This window comes from Parambassis ranga, chromosome 2, assembly GCF_900634625.1.
Source record: "Parambassis ranga chromosome 2, fParRan2.1, whole genome shotgun sequence".
NCBI lineage: Eukaryota > Metazoa > Chordata > Actinopteri > Ambassidae > Parambassis > Parambassis ranga.
In genome coordinates, this window is record NC_041023.1 from 25,932,494 (window position 1) to 25,950,735 (window position 18,242).

The following is an 18,242-nucleotide window of genomic DNA, read 5'->3' on the forward strand; positions in this document are numbered from 1 at the left end:
AGGGTGGAGATAAGAAAGCCTCTTAGACTGACGGACTACATGGTCTGGAGAATAGACGGGGGTCTGTAATTAGCTGTTTGTGTAATGGAAAATAATGTTGGAGATAAGCCTACTGTAACTGATTTACTGTTATATTTTAACCAAAGCTCTGCACCAACTGTTCCTTCTCCTCCTATTTGCAGTACTCCAACAGTAGAATGATTACATGTAATTTGCAATGTCAAATTCTCATCTGTGTGGGATACAACTCAGGATCTCCTTCTGGAGTCTCTTGTATATTGAAAAGGTTCCAGACATCAATGTTGAATGGGAAAAGGCAAAAGGATCTGTTACTTTGGGGGAGGCAGAGGGAGAGGAAGGAGTCACTCCCTGGTGATTTAGCTGGCTCCTACCACAGCTCTTGAGTGCAGTACAATACTGTTTCACTGTAAATAGTTTTTATAGTAACTAGTTTTGGATTTTCATGTTATTTTTCTGCAGATTGTGCCTTCATGTATATATTTATGCCTGATTGTGTATGTAATGCTATGACATGACTGTATTTAGAAAAAAAATGTGTAGAAAAAAAAAACATTTTTTTTTTTAATTTTTTGTGGTTTATTGTAGTTTTGACACTTTCTTTAGTTAATATTGACCTAACTCCATATATATTATTAAAATCTAGGCTTGTATTGATGTATGGCAAATTAAAATACTCAAACAATGGCACCACAGCAGGTAAAAATGTAAACTATGCTCTGGCGGACTTGGTTCTATGGCAGGTCACATACATCCAGCTATTATTATTCAGATAGTTTGAATGTTGTTGGGCTTTCAATTTGTTCTTCTTCATTTACCAATAATCCAGATTCATGCCACAACACAGTAGTCCCATGCCCTTGATTCCTGTGGTATGTCCGGCTCCTGGATGGCAGGTATCTGCTGCAAGAACTGGTCCCAGTCTGGTCGGCTAAGTGGTAACTCTGCCTGGAAGTGGTTCCAGAACCTGGAGGCCAAATTTATAATACATGTAAGGAACAATGACGGTCCTGGTCATACTGACATTGGAACACAGTGTGCATTTTGTATTCCAGTATTTACATCATTATATTACATTTATCATGACTTATATTAACATATGAGACATATGAGTGTATGTACTTGTGGTGGTAGATGTCGGGGTCTCGGCTTATTCGGTTCTGATAGCCGATGTAGAGGTCATCCCAGAGACGCCCGTGCAGCACAGTATACCTCATTACCCCGATTCTGTTTTTTAACTTGAAAGAAGAGACAAAGAAATTTAGCTTAACTGCTCTGTCAAAGCAGCACCTCGTGTGTGACACTGCAAATGACCCCAAACTTTAGCACGCTAGCCCTGGATCACTTCCCTGGATGTAACATCAAGAATCAACATGAAGGAATCTATCATCTAGATGCTGTCATTTGCAGACAGTTTTCTACATTTCGATGACAGCTTTAAACAGCCTTCAATTTGTAGTAATTCAATTATTTAATCACATATTGAATTAGGGATTGAAGGAATAATACGTTCAGTTCCACAGTGACTCACTTCCACATAGGAGTGCTCTCTTTTAGGCGTCGTGGTGGGGAATGACAGATCCAAAAAGTCCACGAGATAGTCATAGCCACCACTGACAGGTTCAAAGTCATCATCTGTCTCAATGACCTACATGTGGAGACATATGCAATTATTCAAATGCACATTTGTGTTAAACAAGCTGGGAATGAAAAGGAGGAAAGCGTAAAAGCCAAAATTAAAACTAGGTTCAGTTCATAAAAAGCTTACTGAAAGGAGCAGGCCAGGGGTTTTGAGAGAAAGTAGCCAAGGAGGATCACTCAAAGCTGAAAGGGAGGGAAATATGATGAGGAAACAACCAAGAGCTATCTATAATCATTAACTATGACTCCCATCCTCACAGTTCTTGCTGAGCTGAGTGACTGCAGAGGCTGCTGTGGTCAAACAGGCTCCATCTGTTCATCAAACCAGCTCTATCTCCAATAGTTTCAGGCTTAAAACCAATCTGTCAAATACATTATTACTGTATATAATAAATGTGTTTGTAGAATGCAGTTTAGCATTGTGTTTAGCATAAGCTATAGCTGTTTTTATAGCATTTTTAATAGCATAAAGTAAAAGGTGACAAGAAAAGGGAGGATTGTCCAAATGACAACTTAAATAGAGAAAAAGTACAAGAAGTAGAGCTGACAGTTTCTGCCTCCGTTGGTTCATATATATATTTACCCGCACAACAAGGTTGTAGTTTCGAAATCCTGCCCAGGTGTAATAAAACTGGATCCAGCTTTGATGTTTAAATATCTCACAGCTGATGGCGCTGTTCAATTCATCCAAATACAAGTCAAACTCGTAGCTGTCCTTGTAGATTTTTGTACCGGCTGGTGGGTCGGTGATGGGCTCACTGTGGTCAGTGGTGATATAGAAAGTAGTAAAGGAAAAATGTACATTACTACATTTGTACATTTGTACATTTGTACAAATGTAGTGTAGTGTAGTGTAAATGTAGTGTTAAACACTACTTTGATGTAGCTGCAGCAGCCACATGTCAATAACCCAGTAGCCATAACCTCAGCTGTGACCGTTTCTAATCCTCTAAGTTACCTTTATCCAGTTACCTCCCTTCCCTCTCGAACACAGCTGCTATTTTACAAAGATGAACATTGAGTGCACACTGAACGTTTAAGCAGCTGATCTCCTGAGCTGCACATTTATGGTTTAGCATATATATGTCACATATGTATATATGTCACTTTGTAATTTTACTTTCAACTGTGCTATTATTAAAGTCCACTGTTATAATTATTTCTTTTGTTTTTTGCTGTCTACAAAGTGAACCTTTGATCATCAGACAGGACAGCACTGCCAAAGATATGGTATGTGCGGTCAGTTGGGTTATCTAACCTAACCTCAAACCCTGAGCTGTATTCCAGTTATTATAGTCCAGATAAAAAGAGAGCTTGCACAACAATAAGAGGCTGAGGCTGCGTGGTCAGGTTCACTTCTGTTTTCACAGACAAGTGTATTTAAGTATGTGTGTGTGGCTATGTGTGTTTTTTTTACTGTATTTACTGCCACTTCTTCTTATATATACTGCTACTACAACCTAATTCCCACAAAGTTAATTCTAATCTTTACCTTAATCACCAAGGGAGATAGGAAGTGTTGGCTGATGTTTCTGGATCTGTCCACCCACACAATTATTTCAGAGTTCTTTTTTTTATTTCTTCACAGGCTACACCCACACTGGCCTGCATACTTAGCTCAATGCACTGCTTCACTAAGTGGGTCATGCTTTGCTTTGCTGGCATGCCCAATCAAAGTAAACACTGGCCTTATACTGACATGTGTAATGAAAGTTATGTGCAGCACACACACAGACCTGCTTGTAGAGTCTCTCAGAGCGAGGCTGAGGTCCAGCACTGCACCTGGTTTGGGGGTCCATGTTTTGATTTCAGGTGCAAACTCCTTGATAAGCGCATTGAGGTCCTCTGCACGGTTTTTAACATTTATATCCTTAAGAACACTATAACAAAGAGATTTGTTTAGACTTAAATAAAACAAACTTTCAAATGTAGTGTATCTCACCATTGCCTTCTGATTGAATGGTAAACCAGAATGATCAGTCGGGAGGGTCTTTGAGTGTTTAACCCTGACTACTGGCTGTGGGTATTCAAGCCTTTAAACTAGGACAGACAGCACGCTTAGTCTCTTGCTTGATTTTTGCACTGCAGCTCTGAACAAAACCCATGAACTGACAAGAATTCTGACAGTTTACAAAGTGAGATAAGGACAAAAGCTAGCGGAGCGGAATGCCTGGACAGAGGATGATGAGGCGGGACTGACCTCTGGAAGGCAGGACATAGCAGAGCCCAGAAGCTGAAGACAAAAGCATATAAGAAGTTGTAGAGGGAGAGACAGAGAGAGAGAGCTAAAGGAAACAGTAGTAGTACTCATCATAAATCATGCTCACAAGAGTTTTACTCAACAATGTGCAGTTTAACTATGGGCAGTTAAAACAAACACTTCCTGCACAGGAGTTCCTGTTTCAGGAAGCCTCCTGTTATCCCCAGAGTGGGAGACAGCCTCCGAGTTGATTCTTTGTAAAACATTAACAGGATTTTACTGTCCAGTCACTGCTGGTATTAAAGCTATTACTGTGAATCTGTCACATCTTACTGCGAGATTACCATTGTTAAATATCTCTGGATCAGTGGCCTTGATAATGGACGTAGAGTACATGACTGTAAGATGTCGGCTTTTCTGCTGAGAGAGCTGACTGTTCATAACGGCTGTATATCTATCACCCGATGCCAACGTAAACACAGCACTCTCTCTCCTGCTGAACGCCATAAACGAACAACAGCGGGCCCACCCCAACGGTGTTCACATCATAGCAGGGACTTTAATACGGGAAACTTAAAGTCTGTACTCCCGAAGTTCTATCAGCATGTTAAGTGTTCTACAAGTGGGGAGAACAGTTTGGTTCACGTGTATACCAACATCAAGCAAAATACAGAGCCATACCCCTCCCCCACCCCGGACAGTCTGACCATCTCTCAAAGGTGCTCAAAGCATGCACCCACCAGGTCACCACCTTGGCACTGCCTGAAATCTTCCACAATAATCCCGGTGCCAAAGAAGTCTCCCATCACCAGCATGAATGAGAGTCTCAGGAAGCACAACCTAAACCCTGCCGCTCATCCATTGAGAGCCTGCTGACATACTGCATCACATTTTGGTACGGCAGCTGCACTGTAGCAGAGAAGGAGAGGTTAAAGAGAGTTGTTCAGACAGCACAGAAGATCATCAGCTGGGATCTGTTGGAGCCACTCTCTGAGTTTGAGGGTCACAGCCCTGAGGTTTCCAATTACCACGAGGACCACTGTTACCTTCACCTTCCACATCTTTTGTAGCCTTTTTAAGCCCTTGGTATTTTTTCAGTTTCTCATGTTCCTTCTTCCGTATGTTGCCAACACTTGGGATTGCTACATCTACCACTACGGCTTTCCTCTGCTGTTTGTCCACTACTACTGTCTGGTTGGTTAGCCATCACCATTTTGTCGGTCTGTATCTGGAAGTCCCACAGGATCTTAGCTTGGTCATTCTCAATCACCTTTGGAGGTGTGTCGCATCTTGACCTTGGGACCTCCAGGCCATACTTGGCACAGATGTTCCTGTACACTATGCCTGCCACTTGGTTATGCCTTTCCATGTACGCCCTGCCTGCTAGCATCTTACACCCTGCTGTTATGTGCTGGATTGTCTCAGGGGCGTCTTTGCACAGTCTGCACCTGGGGTCCTGTCTGGTTTGTAGACCCTAGCCCGTATAGAGCTTGTGCTCAGGGCCCGTTCCTGTGCTGCTACGATTATGCCTCTGTGCTGTCTTTCAGTCCAGCTTTTTTCAGCAACTGGTGGGACTTCTTGATGTCAGCCACCTCCTGTATCTGTCAGTGGTACATTCCGTGGAGGGGCTTGTCCTGCCATGATGGTTCTTGCTCTTCTTCCTCTGCATTGGGCTTCTGTTGCCTGAGGTATTCACTAAGTATTCCATCGCTTGGGGCCATCTTCCTTATGTACTTGTGGAGAACATCCTGTTTATTCTCCTTGCTTCTATCTCTCTGGTGTATCTCTTCAAGTGTGTGGCCAGGGCTGAGAGTCATTGTTTAACAGTCTCCAGGGCTTCTGTTATGGACAGTCTGCTGTATTTCTTACCTGATTTCACCCCCCTTCTCTGTATTTCTGACAGTTAGCTAACTTCTCTCCGAGTTGCCCTTATTTTTGCCTCTAACCTTCTCCTCCATGCTTGACACTGCTCCTTGGTGGTGTTTATTTTGTGGCCAAGCATCTCAAGGATAACTGTTGCTGTGGTGTACATTAGCTTGTTGGTCTCAGTGATGGTCACAGTAGGGATTGTTTGTAGTGCTGCATTCACTAGTAGACTTTAGAGAGTACTTCACTTAGTACTTCACTTAGTCTTGGTAACTGGCTGCAGAGGTTCCAGGTGTCCATCTTGCCCATGATGTTCTCTCTCAGGACAGCGGCTCTTGTGTTGTGCAGGTGGGGGCTTACTATTGGGGCTTGGTACCCAATCTCAGGTGAAGATGATGTTGTTCCCCCCCTGACCTTGTGTCCTGGCTCCCCCTTGCCGTAGCATTTGTGCAAGGCATTCTATTCTAATCTAAAATAAAATAAAATAAAAATAAAAACAGAGCAACAGAAATGTGTCTTACAACACCCTTTTATGGGTTTCTGGTTAAAATGCCCCCATTCTCAATGCCTTTGATTCTCTGACACAAAAACCCATTAAATCCACCACTTATGATTAGGCTATAGTTACCTGAGAACCAGAGGTCAAATAAGAGCACAAATGACACCACAGCAATTAGTCTTTCCATTGAGGAGAGAATGACAGCAGGAAATAACAGATGACAACAAGTGGGGAAATCTAATAAAGATCCCTTTATAATGGCTGCTCTGCAAATGGTTCAGCTGTAAGCAACTGGGCAGATATTATGAAGAAGGAGATGAGGAGGAAGGAGGGGCATGGATGAACAGGAACAGTGGCAAAGGAAATAAAAGGTTAAGAAATGATAGTGCTGGGAGTGGTGAAAGCAAAGAGATTTGAGAAAAATGTTGTCATTCTAAAGTTAAACGGCATAAAGAAGGAGGATGATCGAATTGGAAGGTCATAGAGGACTTGGTGGATTTGAGAGATTTGGTCTGTTTGAATGATGGTGGTGGAACAAGAGTGTCTGTGTTTAGTTCTTATGCTGGGACTGGCAGTGATCACTACCCAGAATCTTGCACAATGGGAGAAAAAGTGGAATAAATGTCTATGATACTTATTTTAGGATATGGTTGAAAATTACGAGGGACAGTAATAATAGTATATACAAAAATATATAAAAGGTAGTAGTAAGAACTAGCTGCAGGAAGTATTGAGTCATGTGGAGCAATAAATGTACCTTTTAATTTATCTGAAATAAAAAGAGTAGTAAATAAATCAACATTAACATCTGCAGGAAAAGATCAAAGAAAGAAATGTCAATTTGCTAAATAAAACTAAACTGAGCTTATTTTCTGCAATAATCCAGAAGCCAATAAAAATGTCACTGGCATTGTGAGGGAGGAATCCATGAGATGCCAGTTTCCGTGTTGATCCACAAAAACACATCCACCCGGCAGGAAATAGTTTCAGCTGCTCAGTGTAAACAGAGCAGTGTAAACACCAGGGGGAATGCCACATACACTCAACAAAAATATAAACGCAACACTTTTGTTTTTGCTCCCATGTTTCATGAGATGGACTTGAAGATCTAAACTTCATTCCAGATACACAATATTACCATTCCTCTCAAACATTGTTCACAAATCTGTCTAAATGTGTGATAGTGAGCACTTCTGCTTTGCTGAGATAATCCATCCCACCTCACAGGTGTGCCACATCAAGATGCTGATCTGACATCATGATTAGTGCACAGGTGTACCTCAAACTGCCCACAATAAAAGGCCACCTGGAAGCCATCTGGAATGAAGTTTAGATCTTCAAGTCCATCTCATGAAACATGGGAGCAAAAACAAAAGTGTTGCGTTTATATTTTTGTTGAGTGGTATTAATGAATCAAAAGCCTTCAAACTCCAGTGTTGAACAGCCAGAAGGGGGCAGTAATGGGACAGCTGCACAAACCCAGAGAAGAAGAAGAAGAAGCGAAGAAGACATCATTTCAGGAAGTCCTGTCTCTGCAGCGGAGCTTAGCGCAGCCTGTTTTGGATGGAACAGCTGTGGTTTATATCTTAAGTGTCCACAAATGTCAAAGTTTTTGTTTTTACTGCAATTTGACATGACAGCATAACGTTTCTGCCTCTCGTTTCTTTTACCGAGCTCTTGTATCAGCTAGCGTTGCTCACTTGCGGTGGAGGTTTCGTACCTCGGTGGTTCAGGGATGGTTTTGTCAACATCACAGCAAGTCGCTCTGGCTTTCACGGCCGTGCTTTTCACGTTCGTCGTCCTGCCGAGGCTGTTCGGCGTCGGCGGCGGGACCACGGCGAGGGAAACCAAATACGACCCTCGTTACAACAGAAAAGGTTAGACAGGTGTCGTCGCACTGATGTGGTTTGTTTGCATATGTCTCATTTGCCTCGAGCGCAGCAGGCTCCACTTTGTTTGCAGTCACGCTCGTGTGCTCTGGCTTGTTTATACTACATAAAAGTGACGACAACCCTCGTTACTGCTCTTTTTATGATAAGTAGTATATATAAAACACTTCTGTTGTTAGTATCTTTATGCTCATTTACTTTCTTGTTTAATTCTACTTTGATTTGTTGAGTAATTGTTACAGTTTACTTTTTGTAACGTTGTTTTGAGCGTTAATTCGAAGTTTCATCATGTAAATGAGGCCTCTGTCATCTAAAGAGTGCCAAGTTCTGAGTCTGAGTTTCAGAGCTGCATCCTTTGAAGGATGCTGCCCATAGAGGCCACGCCTATGAAGGTCCAATCCAGTTTCATCAAATAGGATGGACTGGCATATGGAGATCTCTTGTTTAAGTCAAAATCATATGGCTCCTTTTTAAATCATTTAAATGTCCAATGTGTGAATTTTTAAAGTTCATTATAATGCATGAATTAAAGGTAAAGTCCACTATAGTACACTATATATATATATATATATATATTATTCTCAAATCTGTCTAGCATCAAGAACTTTGAGTGCCCTAAATGCCACAGGCTTTCTGGCTATTGCTGCTGATTGGGTGCATCCCCTTTTGGCTGCAGTTTAATGTCTTCTAATGGCTACTAATTAATAATCTCAAACTGGCTTCCTGGTCATGACTTTGAGTTCAGTAGCCTTGCTCTCTTGTTGTCATTGTTTACATAGTTATTTACTGTGTTTGTCTTCTTTCACAATGTTGTATTTGTGGCTGCAGGACAAGGCCCTGGTGGTGTCAGAGGTCAGCCCATCAATGTAAACGCCCCTGGCTCGCATCAGACCCCTGAGAACATGCAGCAGATGAAGAAACGGATGGAGCAAGAGCTGAAGAGCGACAAGTACAAATCCAATAATAATAAAGGCTACGTTTTTACACTCATGCCTCTTTATGCCATTGGAGTTGGTGTATTTGCAGCCTACAAGTTTTTGAAGGTAACTACATGCAGTACTAAATTACATATGTACAACTTACTGGTAAGACACTGCAGAGTATGTCTGTTTTCCTTTTGTTTTCTGTGTTATCTCACAGATTAAGTCTGCTGATGACAAGGCACAAAAGGACAAAGTTGCAAAAGGAGCCAAAAGATCAGTGGAAGCAGGTGTGTATTGCATTTACACATACCACAATTAATGTTGTTTATTATCATCTTCAGTGTATATATTTGTCATTATGCAGAGAACCAGCTGAATGAGCTGGAACAAAGGCTGGCACAGACAGAAAGGATGCTTAACTCCATCCTTACCCAGCTGGATCCGCTTACTAACTGGTGAGTCAACACAGCTATCAGCTTGAACACAGGTTCAGATGTGCACCGCTTCTTTTTTTTTTTTTTAATACATCATGTGCATTATCCTCCCACAAGATGTGAGGAGAGGGTTTCAGGTTTTGATTAAAGGTAGGGTAGGAGATTTTGAAAACTCAGTGAGAGTCAGCCAGATTTTGAAAGTAAACACACGTCCCTTTCTCTCGGAGTTCACCGCAAAGCCACGCCTTCCAACCAGTCTGTGACTTCGGCCATCATGCATGTACCTCTCTGGTGTGCGCAGAGCAGGAAGAGAGTGACAACCAGCCAATACTCCGAGCAGGTGCGCCTCGTAGGATTGGCTGATGTTTTTAGTGTTTTATAGCTTCCACAGATGATTAATATTTTTCGTTTTAAAGCGAAACTGCCGAACTAATCGGTTGCTATCGGATTGTAAAGAGAAGTTACACTAATTTAACAAAAACTGCATCAAAGTGAAATCCCCTACCCTACCTTTAATTTGTATATTCGGAAGCAGGGTGTCCGTGGGGTCTTAAAAAGTATTAAAAGTTGATAAATCAATTTTAGGAAAATTAAGACCCTTAAAAAGTATTGAAAAGTGCGTGGGTGTGTGCGTGCAGACCGAGACCGTCTGCCGAAAATCCAGAAGAAGAAGAAAAACACGGACATACGCTGAGCTGATGCTATGTGCTAAAGCTTGTTCCATACTCCACGAAAACGGAGAAATCTGTTGTTTGTTAACTCTCTGACTGACAGCAGTCAGCTGGTTTTAAGGAGTTATAGTACATGGTTACATGACGAACGCCCATTTAAAAAGTATTGTTATCATCCTGCTATAGTGGACCATTGATCTGATGTCTGCATACAGCTAGAACTGTAACAGACATAATGAAAAGTCTGTCAGCTGGAGCTCAGCTTTAGAAAGAGAGGCAGAGAGGTGAGGAAGATGAGAAAAGAGATACTGTAGCTACATTAGAAACGCTGAAGAAAATCAATCTCAATCACAACTATTGAATAAATAAAGGTGTATATGATCATGTTTTAATTTCAATTCCCATTGGCAGATGGATAAGTGAGGAGCGACAGCCAGAAAATACAGAGAGAAAGCAAACAGGGAACTGAAGAGTGCTGTATGAACTAGGGCTGTCCCGATACAACTTTTTCACTGCCGATATTATACCGATATTGCAGCCATGAATATCGACCGATACCGATATTGAGCCAATATTCACTGAACACTAAATCAACACATATCACACATACTTTAATTACAAATTTTGTAGAGTGGAATGTTAGAAAAGGCTTTATAAATTGTCAGAAGCAGTAGGGATGAGAAAGACCCATTTATTAACAATTCAATAAAATACAAAAGTAAAAAAAAAATTAGGAGACCCAGAAAAATAACCTCTGTAATAAAATAAAAACAAATTATACTTTTAAAGTGCAAATAATTCAGGGCAAGCTCACTATGGTGAGAACAACTGAGAGCAGGGACACAAAACCAACAACAATATTGTTCACTGTCCAACTGCTCAAACTCAAGAGTCCACACAGCTCCAGTTTTACTAACTGGGCCCAAAACAATGTGGTCATTGCTCTTAGTCTTAAACAAATAGTGTAAACAAAATAAACACACCTCTCTAATAACAAGAGCAGAAAACAATGTCAGTCAGTTATTAAACTGCTGACCACTCTTACTGTTACTCGCTATTAGTGTTACTCGCTATTAGTGTTACTCGCGTGCATGTAACACTGCTCTCTGCAATGTAAACACATTGTCTATCCAGTGCGCAGTCAGACTAAGGATAGCGGAGAATGACTTGAGGTCCAGATGTCAGTGGTGAAGCAGATGGATGCAGAAGATGTTGGCCCAATTTTAAATGTGATACCATTTTTCCTCCCACTGGCTAAAGTGCAGCATTCTAACTACATCCAAAGTAGCTCCTCTGAGATCTTCACCATCATGTTGATTTGTGGTCTTTGTAGTGTCAAGTCTGTGGCCCAGGACCAGAAGAATGAGCTCATGTCTCAGCTCCAGACCATCCGGTATCTGATGAAGAAAAGAGGAATGGACTGTCCACCTCTGAATCTCAACGGTGGGCTGATAAATGATCTTATACTGCTTGTCAAAGAGGTTTTTTAGATTCTGTTTTCTTGATATTTATCAGGTTATAATATAGTATACAGTCATAATATATCCAAGAGGTTAACATTAAGGCAGCTGGGATAATATTATAGTTTTCTGAAGATTTGGCACACTCCCAAGTGGCTTCATCAGTTGCAGTACATGAGCTGATGCTCAGGTAATGTATACCTTGTAAATAGTGTTGTTTACATGCAAAAGCAGTTCCAGTTTACTAGGAATGGTTTTGCATCTATGTTGAGATGCCTTACAGGTGAGCACATTTTTCATACCAGCCATTTTGATCCAGCTTTAGGTTTTGTCATTGTCACAGTTTGTTAGTTTGGCACTGGTATTTTTGCTATATAATCTCATTTAATGTTCCTTTTTGCATTTGTTTCTGGAACTGTAGCTCTAATTTCACCTCTAGTTTTGTGGCCATTTTTCCTTCAGTTCCATCTTTGAGTTGTGGATGACAGCATACATTGTAACATGTCATGTCTTGTCTTTTAGAGGCATCTTGTGAGCGTAATCTGGACGACCTCATCGAGTCCCTCGGGGCTAGGGATACCTCAGCCACAGTGGACACACACCCGACCGCAGTGACCACACAACCTGCAGAAACAGAGCCTTCTGAAAAGGTTTATGAAAAGCCTTCAGAAGTCAAAGATGATGCTGCAACAGAAGGTGAGGACATGAAGGAGCTTAGACCAGAAGAATCTGACAGGAAAGCAGAAGAAGAACAAGATGAGGATGTGGAGGCAGTGGATGATGATGATGATGAAGAATTGGAGCACTCTGAGTTAATGCCTTCAGTAGAAAACTTGCATGAGAGAAACACTGAGGAGTGTGCATCTGGCCTCAGGCGGCGCAACAGGCCTGAATGAACTCACAGAAGACTTGTGCATTGTACAAAAATGTGACATTATTATTATTAATATTTATTATATGAAATGCTTTCATTCCAAAAGGCTGTCTGCATAACCATCAAAGTAATATAATGCATTCATTTGGCTCTATTTTTGTGTTCCAGTCACAAAGACCAGCACAAACATGTACTGGAAGGTCAATTGAGGGTAGCTCCAACTGCATCGCATACTGTGTCTTATGGTGCTATATACACAAAGGGTGGCATTTTGAGTTATAGGTACTTGTGTGGTAGTATACAGGCAGGAGACAGAGTTGTGGCATGTGAACAGAAGTAGCTGCAAATGTTCTGGCCTTGTTTTCAGAGTGCTATGCAAGTTCAATACCCATTTCCCTCTTTCTTGTTCATTTCTTGTAAACTTTATGTTAGAAAATTACACAAGAGATAATAGCTGGAGTTCACTCAAGTGTTTTTATTCCTGCAGGAAGGAGCAGTAACACACACAGACAGTTGCCTCTGTAGGAGTGCTCAAGGTCTTTTCAGAGCAGCTCCCTTCTTATACTCTCCTACTATCAGACAGATGTTGTTTTTCTCAGAAGACACACAGCTTGGAATTACATCTTGGAGAAGGCATAATCATAAAACAAGATCACAGTCTTCTACTGCTAATGGTCAAGCCTTATTTACTTGTGATCAGGTCATGGTCACCAGTCCATCTACGTGACCCTGAGCCTAACCCCACCACCATCTGGTGTAACACTTGACTCTTAACCCCTAAATACAAACTACTATAGTAATGGTTAACAGTTAAAGACAGAGTAAAAGGAATTCTTCCAACATTTACCTTGTTGTTTACATTAAAAAGAAAGCCTAAAATAAGGGAACACAAATTCATTGAAGGGTGCATGAAAGAGCATCAACTTGTGCAAACCTTGTTCATATTGTAAGTCCTGCCACTTCCTGTTTCTTTGTGGAGTTGTTTTGGTGTAAAGCATCATATATTCAAATCAAAAAATGCAATCACTGGCACTCTGGAACTTGGTTGAGAATTTCTACTATATCCTAGTGGTCAAATGTATGTTACAAACAACCATTCAGAAACCTCATAATAATTAAGCAACATTATGGCAACTACACTTTACTTGTTTCCTGTAAACTATGCTAACAAGCTAACGGTTCATGTTACACAATTTTCACAATTTTTGATAGTGATAAAGCTTATAGAAGGCTACTGGACAAATATATATTGTTGTTGATCAAAAACGAAAACAGGCAAGCACAAGAAATGTGTACCACCCCTTTATTTTTAATGTATAGCTCATCAGTCACGTAATCATTTTACATGCTTTTGTAAATATGTTTTGACAAGTGTGTAAATGTACTGTCAGAAAGCACTATTTCCACTAAACTGATAATAATCAATGCCTTTGTTATGGACAAACCAAAGCAGAATGTGTAACATTTGTTACATGTTTTAGTTTTTGTGTGGATCTGAAAATAGAGCCAACAATGTTCTTCACTCTTCCTCTGTCGCTAGACCCTAGTCATGAGTTTTGCACCTGGTTATGTGTGAATTGAAACATTTAAAGCATCTCTGGTCCAGCAGGTTTATTTAGTTTCTGTTTGAATCACTAGGCAAATCATATTTGCAGCCTCTCAAGGCTCACTGCTGGCTATATTAATAGTTTTTTCTGTGCTAATTACGAAGTGACAAGCCAAAATGTCTGCCCTATTATTTCACTCTGACACCACACATGACAGGACGGCTTGACTTTTGTTATTGCATCTTCACCCTGAGCTGCCACCCTCAGGTTACTTTCAGAATAGCAAATGTCAAAACACTTGATTTTATAATATATGTTCTCAACTGATGCTGCAGCTGGGTGCTGCATAGACTGCAGATTATATGATATTGTAGAGGTGTGAACTCGAGCTTGTGGCATGTTTATACATCCAAACATTACTCTGCATGTTTTTATTGTTTTAGAGCGTTTTTGTGTTATGACTGCATGAATTATTTTTTGAAGACGACAATCATTTCTACCAACATAAACATTGTTTCACTCTTATATGACTTTCTTTCAAATGTGTGCTTAGGGGGTTGGTCTGAGAGGTCACTGTGAGGAAACCATGAGGTTTTCAGCTTATTTCCATGTGGTTTGTTGCTGGGTTACATCCAACAAGCTGATCCTATGAATTTCCAAACGCACTGAACTGAAGCAGTGTGGGTCATCATTTAAAAGAAAAGACAACTTGGACTTTATGCTGAGATCAGTTAACACCAAATGCATTCATGGAGTTAGGTTGCATGTATCATTCTACTGCACATTGCAGCATTACGCTGTTTTTTATTTCATAAATGTGGTGATTACTTGCATTATTAGCCAAAATAGACACTCTTGTAATACTGCATTAATTGTGTAGTAATATTGTTTAATAATTCAACTGTGCGTTGCCTTATTTTTTTCCACACGTTGAGTTTGTTGCCACAACTTGGAAACCACTAAACTTTGCCTTAATTTATTTATAAATGTTTTGTATCGTTTGTTACCCTTTTTGCATAGTTATATGTCTGCGTAGGATGTTGTGTGTTTCATGTGTGGGCTGAGAGAACAAACTCGGCTTGCCTTACTTGAAAATAAAACATAAAATGATGTTTGTCTGCATGACTTTTGAACTGATGCTTAGTCATAATTTCCTAGTCAAATTGTGCTTATTCTTATTAAGCATTGCTTACGTGTATGGTGCATTCACGGGATATAGGGTTTTTTAAACCCAAATTATACGAAAATGGTGCCTAATTTAAAGCCTGAATGTTTAATTTTCTTATACTTCGGTTACAACTTTTCAGTAGTTCCTGTGGGAAATGTTTGACTGTTAGCGGCTAAACACAAAGCAGAGATTTTAAATATTGATAAAATGTTGGATGACAGGATGACAAACATGCACTGATGGCTTTTACAGATTTATTTTTGTTTTTATTGTGTGGTGTAGATGTGACTCTTTGATTACATGCAGTAGACTAATTGGTTGCTCCAATATATGACATCACTGAGCCCCATACCATTATCTTATAGAACGCTGTTTAAAAAATGCCTCTTCTTATTCCCCCCGCTGCTTTTTAACAGGAAGTGATGCCATGGTTTGCCACACAGGCTGGCTTGCACCAGACCCAGGTGCCTATCTGTGTACAGTGGGTCCTGGAGAAGACTAGCTCTCCTTCCCATGTCCAGTTCCAGGTAGGGCATTTGATTTCCTCTTCCAAGTAAGGTACAGCTTGGTCATTATTTTACATTTTATGGCTTATGTGATGTTCATTAGGAACATTTCTATCACTGCATAATGTGGGAACAAACAGCATTTACTGTTGGTCCATAAAGTCCTTGCATTCACAGGTGGACCATAGGGAGACATGACCACAGTCCTAAAGCCAGCTTTAATGAGTAAGTAACTTAAGTGTGGTGTGCTCAGAATACAGTTTCTGTCAGTATCCATCAGTAGATAAGTGGCATATGTTTTCTAATCCAATTATTAGAACCCATACAATTGAATGACAGAGATCATATTCTTGATCTTTACTCTGGATCTGGATCATCTGGAAGCTTGTTTGTTGTCAGTTGTGAGTCAGCAGCATGTATCCCCAAGATGGATTTAAATTTGAGGACATGCTGAAGTACCGCCTGTAACCTACAGATGGTGCTGGAGGAACACATTACAGGAAAAAGGCAGTAAGGTAAAAGCACTCAGTAAGGGGTGACAGAGGACATATTTACATTGGTGACTAAACAAAAAAGTACTAATACAGCATAAAAAAAACAACTACATGTTTGCTGCTAATACATGTGTATTATGTTATGACAGTTAAAAGTAAAGGTTGCGTCAGCACAATAAAATAAGCTCCAACAATCCAGCAAACCTTTATTTTGAAAAGTTCTCTGAAGCATCCTGGTGAAATAAACGACCTCTAATGATAACTTATAATTAGACATACAGAGTTCGTTAATGACTTCCTCTCATGCAGCACAGGAAAAAGATCTGGGATTCATTGTAAATGAGCTTGGCTGTCTCAATTAGGAATGTAACATTTAATCAGCTCAGTTTTCCTCCACTGGGATTCCTGCCTAATTCCATCCAAGAGCCTGTGGTTAGCAGGATAATTTGTTTTTGTTGTACTCCATAGCTGTGAATGAAGCAAAAAGTTTTATGTGGTGCAGCCTGCATAGGCTACAAGAAAAATCTAATTCCCTCCTCAGCTCCCTTCAGACTGCACCGGACTTTTAATCACACCAGAAGCATTCTCATGAGTGGTGCAGCGTTTATGAAGTGTTTAACTGTGTAAGGACTGTAATGTTCAAAGCATGTCAGCAGTGCCTCGTGTGCTCATTTGCTTGCTGTTTGAGCAGTTTGATGACAAGTCAGTACTGTAACTTTTGTTTTGTCAGTGAATACAGGCGTAAGAATAACAACCTGGACAAATTCAGTAGTGCATTATTCCAACGCACATCATGTGTGTCACGTCGACACATTTCCAGCTCTTCACATCTTAGTGAAATTACATGAAATAACACATGACAAGCCTTGGTGTGTTATATCCCCACTGGCAGCTTGTCCCCCTTGCTGGTTTTACCAACTAAATTAAAAGCATTGAAAGTGACAGAGTAATGATCCAGCTCAAGACAGGAAAACCAATCTGTCTGGAGTTGCATCCATTCATGCTGTTTTTGGGTTTAATTGCCAATCAACCAGTTTTGTTTATGTCTGAGGACTTTCTAACATGTATTTATTTTAGTATTCATACAAAGATGTCTCTCTTTGGTCTCTGGATGTCTTTAAAGGCAGCAGGACTGTGTTTTCAGAGCTATGGGAGGGAGGCAGAGGTATTGTAGGCTTCATCAGATAAACCCAGCAGACAGTGTGCACAGAGTGGTACTGAAAGTTCAGACTGAAAGGGCAGAAAACTCTCCCTGTCTCTGTCTGACAAGACCACTGTCTTTGTAGTTAGTGAAAGGAAAGCATTTCAATGGAATTTATCCTCATTCTATTAACTTCACTGAAGCTTATTGGGATACAATCATTTACCTTTTCCCTGAATTGTTTGTGATTCTGTGCCATTGTTGGGGTATATTAATACTCTGCTTCTTGTAATAAATTAGTGAAAATCCTTCTGCAGAGCAGTAGGCTTTTCTTTTTATTTCAGTTTTTTCTAATGTTGCTGTTCCTGTCCTCTGCTAACCCTTAACACAATCTTGTCTTAAAGTCCTAAAGTGTTTCTGAATGCCACGGCTGCCTGTCTAGACTACAACCTCCTCTGGGACTGATTTTGAGGCTCTACTTGAGTAAAATGGATTGACCAAGAACCTTGGCTTTCCAATAGACTTTTTCTTGCTTTCTTTTCTTTTCCTCTCCAGTTCCTGATAAAGATCAGCAATCTGGGTGTTCTATTTTTAGTGACGATATTAGAGGGAGGGGGTAGGTGGGGGGATAGTATTCTTCCTGTATCATTCAGTTGCAGGGATGGCTGTTTAGGCAGGGACTGTCTTGACCCACTATAGTCCCCAATACTTCATCTGCCGTGATGAATGACCTCATTAGTGAAACATTAAAAGGAGTCAACACCCAATTTCAGATTTCAGCTGGTCTGCTGCATTTTAAATTGAAGTGAGAAGCATGTCATGGAAAATGAGTAATATTATCACTGTAAATGTTTTCTAAAGGGTTCATGTACTCTGTGACCTAAATCGACCTCTGCTGATGATAAGTGAGT

The 18,242-nt window shown here is 40.5% G+C and overlaps 2 protein-coding genes across 2 annotated transcripts; one reads left to right on the forward strand and one right to left on the reverse strand.

Annotated features, from left to right (window-relative positions):
• Positions 1 to 601: 601 nt before the first annotated feature.
• Positions 602 to 3,755, reverse strand: LOC114431827 (cytidine monophosphate-N-acetylneuraminic acid hydroxylase-like). Its single transcript, XM_028399481.1, has 5 exons — positions 3,396 to 3,755; positions 2,243 to 2,417; positions 1,550 to 1,666; positions 1,141 to 1,256; positions 602 to 985 (listed from the first exon to the last, which is right to left on the reverse strand). Exons 1-5 carry the CDS (start codon positions 3,602 to 3,604, stop codon positions 850 to 852), a joined length of 753 nt encoding a protein of 250 aa, XP_028255282.1. The 5' UTR covers positions 3,605 to 3,755; the 3' UTR covers positions 602 to 849.
• Positions 3,756 to 7,742: 3,987 nt separating this feature from the next.
• Positions 7,743 to 15,133, forward strand: LOC114432641 (glutamic acid-rich protein). The gene is made up of 6 exons (XM_028400791.1): positions 7,743 to 8,101; positions 8,942 to 9,156; positions 9,254 to 9,323; positions 9,401 to 9,491; positions 11,475 to 11,584; positions 12,124 to 15,133. Exons 1-6 carry the CDS (start codon positions 7,960 to 7,962, stop codon positions 12,495 to 12,497), a joined length of 1,002 nt encoding a protein of 333 aa, XP_028256592.1. The 5' UTR covers positions 7,743 to 7,959; the 3' UTR covers positions 12,498 to 15,133.
• Positions 15,134 to 18,242: the final 3,109 nt, after the last annotated feature.

Excerpts from the sequence above, each read along its gene's own strand:
- LOC114431827 (XM_028399481.1), bottom strand. The coding sequence starts at position 3,604 with ATGGTGAGATACACTACATTTGAAAGTTTGTTTTATTTAAGTCTAAAC. Across the intron at positions 1,257-1,549 it reads GAGAGCACTCCTATGTGGAA|TTAAAAAACAGAATCGGGGT; the intron begins GTGAGTCACTGT and ends TCTTCTTTCAAG. Across the intron at positions 986-1,140 it reads CCCGACATCTACCACCACAA|GTTCTGGAACCACTTCCAGG; the intron begins GTACATACACTC and ends TTTGGCCTCCAG.
- LOC114432641 (XM_028400791.1), top strand. The coding sequence starts at position 7,960 with ATGGTTTTGTCAACATCACAGCAAGTCGCTCTGGCTTTCACGGCCGTG. Across the intron at positions 9,492-11,474 it reads CTGGATCCGCTTACTAACTG|TGTCAAGTCTGTGGCCCAGG; the intron begins GTGAGTCAACAC and ends TGGTCTTTGTAG. Across the intron at positions 11,585-12,123 it reads TCCACCTCTGAATCTCAACG|AGGCATCTTGTGAGCGTAAT; the intron begins GTGGGCTGATAA and ends CTTGTCTTTTAG.